At 41.4% G+C, this 12,545-nt stretch overlaps 1 protein-coding gene across 1 annotated transcript in view; it reads right to left on the bottom strand.

The window, feature by feature from the left end:
* Positions 1-11,338, bottom strand: part of Appl1 (adaptor protein, phosphotyrosine interacting with PH domain and leucine zipper 1) — a 37,425-nt gene extending 26,087 nt beyond the window's left edge. Inside the window, exons 1-5 of the mRNA XM_063257332.1 lie at positions 11,133-11,338; positions 6,571-6,669; positions 4,946-5,005; positions 3,977-4,048; positions 665-752 (exon numbers count right to left, since the gene is read on the bottom strand). Of these exons, the coding sequence (XP_063113402.1) occupies positions 665-752; positions 3,977-4,048; positions 4,946-5,005; positions 6,571-6,669; positions 11,133-11,186 (373 nt within the window). The 5' untranslated portion in view covers positions 11,187-11,338. The remainder of the gene's footprint in view (positions 1-664; positions 753-3,976; positions 4,049-4,945; positions 5,006-6,570; positions 6,670-11,132) is intronic.
* Positions 11,339-12,545: the final 1,207 nt, after the last annotated feature.

The following is a 12,545-nucleotide window of genomic DNA, read 5'->3' as shown; positions in this document are numbered from 1 at the left end:
CCAAGTTTAGGCCTTGGTCGTACATCACTGGACTGTGACAACATCTTAGTCCAGACTCCTACACCCAAAATCTACTTTATTTCTTCCTCCCAAAAAACAAAAACTTTTACCTATTTACTTCTTAAATACCTCCACTGGGCTCTCTTTGCTCGAGGACTCATGCTCTTTAGCATGCTGTAATCTATTTCTAAATTCTCTCCTACCTCATCCCAGCACTGTAAATCCAACACTGCAGCCACCCTGAATTTCCTATTATCCTCAAAACAAGCTAAGTATTTCTCAAACCAGTACCTCCGTGCATTCCAGTTCATCTAACAGGACCATGACTCACTCCTGGCAAATTCCTCCCCACTCTTCAGGGCTCACATCTTTCATGAACCTTTCTGAGCCTGCACTCTGAGCCCAAGGTGCTTTACCTTTCCCTAATTATGAGCCCCACTGTGTGCTCATCCATCTCCTTCTCTAGGATTTTATGAGGCAGGACTTCTTACCACTGGTTTCAGTTCCTACCTCATTACCTATCAAGAGTGCCTATAAACATTTGGAGCCTGATTTAAGTAAAAGCGGCAGACGTGGCGGTCAGAAATGATTTGGTACAGAACACACATTTTACAAGCACTGGTCATCTGACAACTGATGAAAAACATAAGCTTGACTTCAATACCTTTAAGATCTCTTTCTTTAAACTGGGTAATGGGGAACATCATGGCATCAGCAAGTTGAGTCGAAAGTACCGCATGACAAGAGCTAAGCTAGTTAGAAAAAAGAAGACCAAAAAGGCTAAATAACTAACAGATAACATTTATAATACATGTCTGTAGAGACATTTTACCAGTCTTATGCAAATGAACCAAAATTCCTTAAAAGGCTGACATTTTGAATAAGAAAACACTGAAAACTCTGTTACGGGTATAAAATATTGTGCAATCAAAACTTTGTTTAAAACTTAACTTAAAACTTAAGGAGATCATGGATTTGGCAATGGTCTTAGCTATAACAAAAGCACAAGGAACAAAAGAGACTATAAACTGGACTTCTGGGCTAGGGATTTAGCTCAGCAACATAAGCGCCTGTCTTGCAAGCGCGCAGTCATGAGCTCGATCCCTGGTACCAAAAAAAAAAAAAACAGTTGGACCTCATCAGAGTTAAAAACTTCTGTGCATCAAATGATACTATCAAAAAAGTAGACACATAATAGAATAAGACATTTACCAATAATATAGCCAATAAGTTTGCACCCAGAATAAAAACTCTTGCAAGACAAATAACTCAACTAAAAAAACGGACAAAGAGCTGGGTATAGTGGTACATACCTATAACTTGCCACACACTCCATGAGGCTGAGGAAGGAGGGTCACAGTGTGCAAGTTTAAGCCCAGCCGGAGCAACTTAGTCACTTAGTGAGATCAAGTCTCAAAATGAAATAGAGATCTCGGGGTATACCTCAGTATGATGGCCCTGGGTCCAATCCCCAGTAGTGGGGAAATTAAAAACAAAGTTGTGGGGAACAATGATGTAGTAAAAGTAGAGCCTCGCTCCTTGCTCTGGGGGATGTAAATGATACGAGCACTATAAAAGTGTGATCTTGTACTCTGAGTAACTGATTTTTTTTTTTTTTTGTCTTTTTCGTTTTTACCGGTACTGGGGATCGAACTCACGACTGCCTGCTTGCAAGGCAGGCACTTATGCCAATGAGCTAAATCCCTAGCCCCTGAGTAACTGATTTAAAGATAACAATATGCAAAGCTGAACATAGTGGCTCACACCTACAACCCCAGTGTTTGGGAGGCTGAGGCAGGAGGATCATTGTGAGTCTGAGACCAGCCTGGGCTATAAAGTGAATTCAAAGCCAGCTCAAACTGCATAGTGAGACCCTGGCTCAAAATAAAAACAAGACCACCATATGCAATGAATTGACCAATGTTACTCTCCTATCGTTTTGAAATGTTGTTTTCGTTTTTCTCTTTAAAATAGAATTTAAAAGCCGAGCATGGTGGTATATACCTGTAATCCCAGCACTTGGGAGGCTGGGGCAAAAGGATCATTGCAAATTTGAGACCACAAAGTGAGCTCAAGGCCAGTCATGGCAAGACCTCGTCTCAAGAAAAGCAAAAATAAAATAAAATAAAATAAATAAATGTAAATTAAAAAAAAAAAATTTGGGTTCCTCAAAAAGTTAAACATAGCTGGGTATAGTGATGCTTGCCAGTAATCCCACCATTCACAAGGCCAAGGTGAGAGGATCACTGAGTGTCCAGGCCAGGCTGAGCTACACAGTGAGTTCAAGGCCACCCTGAACAATATAGTAAGACCTTGCCTTAAAAAAAAAAAGGTTAATCACAAAATACCATCTGCTCAAGCAATCCCTGGGTATATAACCAAAAGAACTGAAAACTAGTGTCCTACAAAATACACCTTGGGTATGAATGCTATAGTACTATTTCAACTAGCCAAAAGGTAGAAATCCAAATATCTATAACAAATGGATAACGAAATGTGGAATATCCATGTGATGAAAATTTATTCAGCCAAAAAAAGAGAATTAAGTGCTGACTCGTACTGTAACACAAATAAACCTTGAACACGTGCTAAATAATGGAAGATACACATAAAAGTCCATAAATTAAAAGTGCCCATTTATATTAAATATACAAACAGGAAAATCTATTAAGACAGAAAGTGTGTGTATATATAAGTATACTAGTGGTTGCAGGAACTAGGGGGAGCAGAAAGATGAAAGTAACCCTTAAAAACCAAATAGTTTCCCTTGAGACGGTGAAACTTGTTTAAACTAGAGTGATGAGGGTGCACAACATTATAAACATACTAAATCTCCTGAGTGGCAAATTTTATTAAGCATTTAACACAATTTTTTAAAATGGAAAGCATTCCATTTCTGGTATTCTTTGTATTAATTTGCTAGGATAATCTATTATGAGGTAATGTTTCTGAATTGGCCAGTGTTATATATACAGCACGCATATACATCCAGTTAAAATGACTACAAAAGGCAGTATTACTGTTTCTTGCCCAAAAAAAGACCATTTACTGCAACAGTTGAGAATATTAACATTTTCCATACATTTCTCATGCTAGCTTCCAGGTTTTTTGGTATTTTTCTTCAATGATTTGTTGTGATGAATGGTTTAAAAAAATTAAGGGTTGATTTTGCTGTTTGGGATGGAAGGATTAATAAGGACTGGACAATACAAAAATGTAAAATTTTTTTGGCTTACGTGTTTTCCAATGTCCTAAATGTTTATTCTACTTAATTACCCTTTCTTATATTACTTTTTCTGGGGGGAGGTTGTTTTTTTGAGACAGGGTCTCACTATGTAGTCCAGACTGGCCTTGAACTCACTTATGTGGTCTAGGCTGGCCTTGGACTCGTGGCAATCCTCCTGCCTCAGCTTCCTGAGAGCTGGATTACAGATGTTCATCACCACACCCGAATATTCCTAATTTTGTTACAGAAACGGACAGCAAGGCAATTCACTTCAGCATGTTCTAAAGGTTCTAGTAATGGTCACATCTTGTGGAGTTTTAAAGCTGAAGAACAATCGTTCATAAAGTATTTTCCTAAGTAGTCTGTTAATAAAAATAAAATTAATATTAATGTTAATAATTAATAATATTAACAATAACTAATAATACCAGTAAATGTTGCTTCATGGAGAAAGAAAAACCACAAAAGGCTTAGAACGGCTCACAGCTTCATCCTTCTTTCCCTGCCCGTGCCACAGTGGGTGACACATGGACTGAGAGCAGGGAAAGCCCATCTCTAAGTTTATTTCTGGAAGACGATTTGCTTGAATGGATAAAAAAAGTATTGTTTTATGAGACAGCAACTAGGCATGTGGACATAAGACCCTTCTTTAGTAGTCTTTAATCCTATCATCATAATAAAAGTTCGTAATTGAAGCTTAATGACCTAAGTGATTATGGGAATGCTTTTTCAGGGGAAAGAAACACTCACCTCATCTATAACTTTCGAAAACTGCTGTAAAGTAGAGCTCATAATCTCATCATCACCCCCCAGAGGGAAACGCTAGAAAGAAACAGAGAGCAAAGTCTAACACTGTGTGAATTTTGTGAATAACATCATAATTTCCATTTTTTAGTAGCCAGAAAACTTCTAAATTTGAATAAGCTCCAAAAATGTTGTCTTAATGAAGCACAATCATATTTTTTTGTCTTTTTCTTTTTTACCAGTACCAGGGATCGAACTCATGACCACACACTTGCAAGGCAGGCGCTTATGCTGCTGAGCTAAATCCCCAGCCCCGAAGCACAATCATTTTAATAATATCTTTATCTTTTTTTTTTTTTTTGTAGTGAGGATCAAACTCACAACCTCACATTTGCCAGGTAGACACTTAAGCCACTGAGCCCCCCGATCATTTTAGTAATTAATGAACATTAATTTAAATGTTTCTAAGTGACCAACTAACATTTATATCACAATGCAATAACCCTGGGAGTTCTAAGAATTTGGGCTTAACTCCAGTTCCTCTAGTAACTAGCCATGTAACCTTAAGCAAGCCTGTTTCTTAATTTATAAAAATAAACAAGATACCCCTGTATCTAACATAAAATCATTAAAACTATCTCAATATAGCAGCAGTGTATTCTGCGAATTTAAGAAAACTGAAAGAATTTTTTGTTTTGCTAGTAGTATGAGGGAATGAACCCAGAGCCTTCACACAGGCTCACAGCGTCAGCCTTCTTAATTTTTTCTTTTGAGACAGGTCCCTAAGCAGCCTAGATTGGGTTCAGACTTCCAAATCTGCCATCCTCCTGTCTCAGTCTCTCAGGACACTGGGAATTCAGGCATGTGCCACCACACCCTGCCAGGGCTTAAGGGTTCTTGATGAGAAAGTCCACTGCGCAAACACTGCATCAATGTGCAGGTTACAGCATTGATTTAAAACTCAGAGGTACATACCTGTTTCTCATATTCTTTTAAGAGTTTCGAAGTCAGGTGTGTTGCTGCACTTAATTCATTCTACAGAACAAGATTGGCACTCACATTAGTACAGTATTATCAAGACAAGTTTTAACTTAAGGTAACCAGGCCACTTCATTTACTGTAACACGGGTATTTAATAATGTGTTCTTTTTGGCTATTGTTGTCTGGCTAATAAAAACTAAGCATTAAATATTTTAAAGCTAGAAGTAAATTGTACACAACCTTAACAAGATCTTTATAGAAATTCTACAGTGACTCTTATTGTCTCCAGATGCTGACAGCAGACTCTCCTAAGCACTCAGTAACAGACAACCAAGCCAGGTGTGACACGCACACTTTTGACCCTCGCTCCCAGGTGGTGAAGGAAGGCAGACTGTTGTGAATCCCAAACGAGTGCTCTCAAGGCCAAACTACACAGCAAGACCCTGTCTCACAACACAAAACCAAAAGCAACCAAAATGTGGCTGACTTACTCATAACACAGCCATATCTAATACTTTTTCATTCCAAAGTTTCTTTTTCAATGAAAAATATAATAGCAAAAATATTTTTTTCATATATTAACTATTTGCAGCCAAAAATTTGAGACAAGGAAAACACAAACAACTATCATAGCAACCTTTTGATTTTTTGGAGACAGGGTCTCTCTCTCTCTAATTCAGGCTGGCCTTGAACTCACTAGATAGCCCAGGCTGGCCTTGAATTTGTGGCAATTCTGCTTCAGCCTCCTCAGTACTGGGATTATAGGTTTTTGCCACCACACTTGGTCATAGCAACGTTTTTATCTTTTGTGTGTGTGTGTGTGTGTGTGTGTGTGTGTGGTAGTGATAGTGGTAGAAACTAAAGATGCTCTACCACTGTGCTACATTCCCAAACCTTTAAATTTTTTATTTTAAGTAAGTTTTTCCCGAATTGCCCAGGAGGAACATAAACATTCTATCCTCCCACCTCAGACTCCCTCAGCGCTGAAATTACTGGCATGCATCATCAGGCCTGCTTATCATAGCAACTTTTAAAAACATGAATCCAGAAAGGAGAGAAGAACACAGGAACAAACTTGGGTATTTGATTAGTCCCAAAAAAAGTGTATCACAGAACCCAAGTTACTGTTACAATTTGTAACTGAGTTATACAAACCTAAGTGTTGTATCTATCCTTCAAGACAACCTACTCATGGCCTTCCTGGTTCATCCCCTTACACTCCAAAGCTGTATTAATTTTTATTACCTTACTAACTAGACAGACAGGTTGCTTTCAAATCCTCTGCTCAGAAAGGGGACGTAGCCCTGAGTTGCAGTGAAAAGGCCTTTACTGTCTAAAGAAGGGACAGATGTGGGGCTGGGGATTTAGCTCAGCAGGCATAAGTGCCTGCCTTGCAAGCAGGCAGTCCTGAGTTCGATCCCTGGTACCGATAAAAAGGAAAAAGACAAAAAAAAAAAAAAAAAAGAAGGGACAGATGCTTCAATCTTGTCACTTGTGTAAAATGTGATGAAAGGTGAGCTCTATAATGCAATGTACTTAACATTCATCATCCTTTTCACAAGTACTGCTCACCCACAGTAAAGCAAGACATGGGCTTAAAGTTTCGTTTGTATTTTTACCTGAGCATCATAAATCCTATGCATAGCTTGATACAACTGGTTCATATAGTTGGAAATAGCTGTAGCATCTTCTTCAAATACACCCAGGAGAGACCTTGTCTGGATAAAATAAACCAGTAAGTTTATGTTAATTGGCACACAAATCACATTAGATGGAAAAACATTTTTTCCCTTACAGTAAGTAAAAATCTTAAGGTAACAGAATTCTGGTATTTCTAAATTTTAGTCTACTTCTTGGGCTGGGGTGGCTGGGGATTGAACTCAGGGTCTCCATACTGCACTACATTCCCAGCCCTTTCTGTTTTAAAAGATGGTCTCCCTAAGTGACCCTGGCCAGGCTTGGATTTGTGAACCTCCTGCCCGAGCATTTCCTGGGATTATGGAGATACCCCACCATGCCCAGCTGGCATCAGGAAATCTCACTTGGCTCCACTGCCATTCTTATGAAAAATCTCCCCCTTGCTTTTATTTTTCCTCCAAAAATGGGTAATCCCAGTCCAAGAACATATACCTTTATTTATGATTAAATGAAAAAGCTTTTATCTCAAAACAGAGCTGAACAGGTTTTTGTGTGCCTCAGTTTTCTGCAGGCGTTCTGTTTTGTCTGCAGTGCTGAGTGGAACCCAGGGCCTTTGGTGCTGGGCAAGCACCAAACCACTGTGCTGCGCTTGCAGCTCAAGTTCCCAAGGCCAAGAACATCAGGGTCGACACTGTATAATTACTATTTGTTTAAAAATTTGGAGCTAACAAAAATAGAATCAATATGATACCATTATTCAATCAAAATGGTATCCATTATAAGACACACCGTTTTCATACACTTAAAATATGCTGGCAATAAAGCTATGTATGACTTAAAAGTATTCTCATGTACTGCCATTTTGACTTTGTATTTGCATATGCAGACCCTTAGAATTTTACTACATATGGCTCTCATGTAAACATAAAAAGGAAAACCCAAAGGTCATAAAAGTATGCATTTCTAAAACTTTTTCACACTCAAGAGTTCAACTCTTGGGGCTGGATGTTTAGCTCAATGACACATGTACCTGCCTGGCAAACACAAGGTCATGAGTTCAAACCCCGCACCAAAAAAAAAGAAACCAACAACAACAACAAAAAAAAAAGAGTTCAACTCTTGTGGGGGCGTGGTGCCTGTAATCCCAGCACTCCAGAGGCTGAGGCAGGAGGATCACTGCAAATTTGAGACCAGCTACAAAGTGAACTCAACGCCAGCTTGAACAGCACAGTGAGACCCAGTCTCAAAAAGACAGAAAGAAAGAAAGAAAGAAAGAAAATATGGCGTCTCCAAATCTGTTTTATTCCAAAGATGTAATAACAAGGAAAGATACTTAAGCTACAATATTTATTAAAAGATAAAAATTGTTATCTATAATCTCAATTACACTGAAATATACAGATATAAAAAAATACTAGAATAAAGAAAGGAAATTATTATCAGGCTTTGCTGCTGGGTACATGACAAGTTATTCTGTTATTTTTAAAATCAGGGAACAATCCAAAAATAGAGATCTGTGATGAATACACACTTCTCAGATAAAGAAACACAAAGAGCAAATAAATACCTAAAAAAATGTTCAACATCACTGATCATTCAAGAAATGCAAATTAAAACAACACTGAGATTCTACTTCACCCCGGAAAGAATGGGTAATATCAAGAAATCCCACCAATAACAAATGCTGGAGAAGCTGTGGGGAAAAAGGAACCTTTCTCTACTGTTGGTGGGAAAGCAGACTGGTGCAACCACTGTGGAAATTAGTGTGGAGATTCCTCAAAAAACTAGGATTGGAGGTCCCATTCAACCCAGCTATTCCCCTTCTGGGTATCTTCCCAAAAGAATTAAAAACATCATACCACAGTGATATATGCACACCCATGTTTATAGTGGCACAGTTTGTAATAGCTAGATCTTGGAAACAACCTAAGTGCCCATCAACTGAAGAATGGATAAAAAAAGTTGTATTTTTATCCAGTGGGGTACTACTCAACCACAAAGAAGGATAAACTGGAGACTTTTACAGGTAAATAAATGCAACTTGATACCATACTCATTAGTAAAACAAGTAAGACATGCGTGTAAACATTGTTTCAGTAGTGTGAGAAGGAGAAAGAAAACACATCTGTATATCCAAAGACTATTCCTAGACTGCAAGCCTCTGAGGGCTGGCTGTCAGATTTACCTTTGTATCTTCCCCAGCATGTAACATAGTACCTTGCAGATGATAGGTGCTCAATAAATACTGATGATGAAAAAATTTGTACGTGTGCACATATATGTGTATTTAAAAAACTTAAGATAGTTATACTACTGATTTCTCTGAGTTCACTGAAGAGAAAGATTTGTGCTGGTGTTGTTTGGACAACTGTATGCAGATGTCTTGTGCTCTGGGTGAATGATTTGGGGGTGACAATGTACCATGTGCATTGCTGCCTCCTGATTGATATTTTGAAATTTTGTTATAGTTTTTCCTTCTTTTTTCTTTTTATCTGGAAATAAGGTGGATTTGTGAAAAGGGGAAAAAAAAAAAAGGTTCTGAGGTAGTTGTTTTGAGACAGTCTCACTTTGTAGTTCAGGCTGGTCCTGAACTCTCTTTGTAGTCCAGACTGGTCTGCCTCAGCCTCCTGGGTGCTGAGATTACTGGTGTGAAAAAAATGTTTAAAAATATGGAGGTCTACGGATATTAAGTGCTTTGCCTTAAAGTAGAAGGCACTAAGTGGCAGTAAACTAACATCACTGTTACCCTAACTCCAGACCAGGGCTTTTCATCCTGCCTACAAGTTTTCCCTAAGAATTACCTCCAAGTGTCTTCCCTTTTTAAATTCCCATTGCCTCAACTAATTTTTCTAAATAAATATTACCAAGTTCAAATGCACTGCTTCTAAAAACTGAAAAAATACCAACATAGTTACTTCTGTAAAAATTACTATAAAGCTGAAACAAATAAGGCATGCTTTTCAAAAAACACAAGTATTTCTCAAAGTTCAAAATTTTCTCTGCCTCTAGTTATGGCTAGGGCACTGTGTCACTCATTTTGGACTTACAGGTATTTTTTTTTTTAAAGTCAGACAAGAGAAAGTAGGACAACCTGTCGAATTTTACATAATAAAAAACTAAAATGACAAAGCATCAATACAACCACAAAATTCTTGCAAATCGTTTGAAACAAACATAACTTTACCCAAAAAAATTTTTGTGTGTGTGAGGTACTGGGGATTGAAGCCAAGGTGCTGACACTGAACTATATCTCCGATTCTTTTTAAATTTTTTGAGACAAGGACTCTGTAAGTCAATAAACTGCCCGAACTAAACTTGAACTTGGTATCCTCCTATCTCAGCTACCAGAGAGCATAGATCACAGGCGTGCACAACCACTTCTGGCTTACAATTATACTGAGGATGCCATTAAGCAAATCTGAACTGGCTAAACTGTACTGGCAGTCAAGATAAACCAAATATAGGTTCCTCTTTGTCGGTTTAGGTGATAAGACTGCAGTACCAGCAAGCGACTGCCCTAGGACGATAACTTTCAGGATGAAAAAGAACAAATCAATTCTACAACCAGAGCCCCATTTCAAGCTGGCAATTAAAATCAGGAGAAAAAAATCTATGGCAGAAATGCCATCCACAGAAGAGGTATTTTTTTTTCCTCCTCTTTTGTGGGGAGAGGGGAGTACATAAAAGTAAAGACACTTGTATTTCTATGTAAGCGAAATTTCAGAAAACGTGCATCCTTACTTAGGCAGAGTCTCAAATCGCTTGTGTAAAGGGTAGGCAACAGGAATGAAATTTCTTTATGCAAGTTAGAGCCCCAGCTAACACCGTAAAACAATTGATTTCATTCTTCAGTACTGAAAATGTAATCAAGTGTTTACATTTTCCAAACTGTTAAAGCAACCACACCGGCATTACCTCCAACGCGCAAAACAGGAGCTTTTATTTTGATGAGTTTATTAGAGCCAAGTGCGCGGGCAGCGGCCGTGGAGCTGCAAAGGCGCCGCGCATCACGCGCCGTGCGCGCCTCGAGTGACAGCGGCCAGGCACCGCCGCGACGCGGGCCCGCTGGGCGAGGAGGGCGGGCGTCGACTCCCATCGCGAGCTCCGCCGATGCCTCTCGGCGCACAGCCTCTCAGCAGCTCCCGCGGAAAAACGAGCCATTTCCTCCCCTTGCGTGCAGAGCCTCAAAGACTGTAAGCGAGACTACCGGGTTTCGTCCCCTCCAGCATTTCCTCGCAAATCCCACGATGCGGACGTATCACCGCACGCCATCGCGATAAAAACGCCACGACCCGTCAACTAAAACGGGGACGGCGTCCGCTACCGAGAGGCGGCGGCAGCGGCAGCCCCGGCCCGGCCGCGCACCCCCGCGCGGGCCTCGAACCGCGCGCCAGGCCTCTGGCTCTCCGGGCCGGCCCGCGGCGGGCGGGGGCGCCTGGGCAGCGGTGGCGGCTAGCACCTGGGCCGGGCGGGCACCTGCGGCAGCGCAGGCCTGCGCCTCCCGCGCGGCTCTCCCCGTCGCCCGCCGCCGCCCGCGCCTCACCTGCGGGCTGTCCTCCAGCGTCTCCTCGATGGGCAGCTTGTCGATCCCAGGCATCGTGGCGGAGGGAGGACGGCGGGAGGAGACGCCCGCCAGCCCGCCCGCAGAAGCTGACCCCGACCCGCCCTCTCGCAGGCGCTCCCTCGGACACCGCCCGCACCGCCCTAGCCAGGCCCCCAGCGACCGTGCGGGAAATCCCGCCCCTCGACTGGTCGGGCCCGCCCCCCGACGCCCATTGGCTCTCGGGGACGCCCTTCAGCGCTGTGGGGATGACTGGGAGGATCCCGGGCCGCGCGGGGCTTCAGAACGCGAGCGCTGCCTGCCTGGGGCGTGGGTCCCGTGGGGTCGCCTCCGTCACGGCTGGCCGCCGGCGCGGGGGAGCGGGCCTCCGCTGAGGACTTCTCTGGGGACCGGGAGCACGTCTACTTCTGCTGCGTTTCTTCAGCGACCGTGGAAGCCCTGCTGCTGGCCCTGGTTTCCTGAGATCATAACCTTCCCAGCGCTGCCCCAAGCAGTCTTAGCTCCAGCAAAATGGTGCTGGCTCGCACGGGTCCAGGAAGCCCGCGCGGTGTCCTTAACAGCTCTCGGACGAAGCTGTGGGCCATGTACTCGAAATCATTTTTGTGAGCACTTGGGTATCAGTATCCTAAGTGAAAAGCTCTCAGCTTTGTCACCAGTTCATTAATTTCCAATCCGGCCTTGAAGCTTGACAGGCGAAGATATCGACTTCTGTATTTCTTTTATATCACAAAGGAAAACATCTTTTAAAAATCCGAATACACTGGCTAATTATGTTAACAACTGATAGCATTTCTGTCCCATCAAAAAACTTAGAGGAGACTTTAGCGTCTTCAGCCTCTAATTACATAGTAAAGTGAAGCTCACAGAAGTGGAGGTTTACCTGCTGAAGGCTAGAACTCTTTGTCTTTGCTCGTGCTCCTGATCCAACTTCCCCAACCTCTCATCTTCTTGTCTGTTTCTCTGTAGGGCTATACCAGGCTTTCATCTGCCCTCAGAAAAAATAGCAAAATAACTAGTGCTTTCCCAAAAATCAAGCCCTTAATCCCACCAATATATTCCGTCTTCATTCACAAAGTATGAGGTGCTGAGTGAAGATTATTAGCTGCCTGGTTCCACAGACACACTGGAGCAAATCCATGTACTGTGGAACAAGTCCAAATATGGTAACAAGAATGGAAGTTACATCCTTGAAACTAAAATTCTAGATTTTCCTGTGATCCCCTGCAAGAAAAATAAAATTGTTTTAAAAGTCTGCCAAGTAGACTTGTTTTACAGAATTATCTTTATTGTTATGTTCTTTCAGTAAGAGCTCTCCTTTAGTCTTCGAAGAGATCTTTAGTTTCTGAAAAAGACAGGGTCAGTTCTTACATTGTATTGAGTTCCCAATTGTCTCAT

This window comes from Cavia porcellus, unplaced genomic scaffold (genome assembly GCF_034190915.1).
Source record: "Cavia porcellus strain 051 isolate PalLab524CR breed Dunkin Hartley unplaced genomic scaffold, mCavPor4.1 scaffold_10, whole genome shotgun sequence".
Taxonomy (NCBI): domain Eukaryota; kingdom Metazoa; phylum Chordata; class Mammalia; order Rodentia; family Caviidae; genus Cavia; species Cavia porcellus.
The sequence above is the reverse complement of the archived record's forward strand: the minus strand, read 5'-3'. Positions and strand labels throughout refer to the sequence as shown.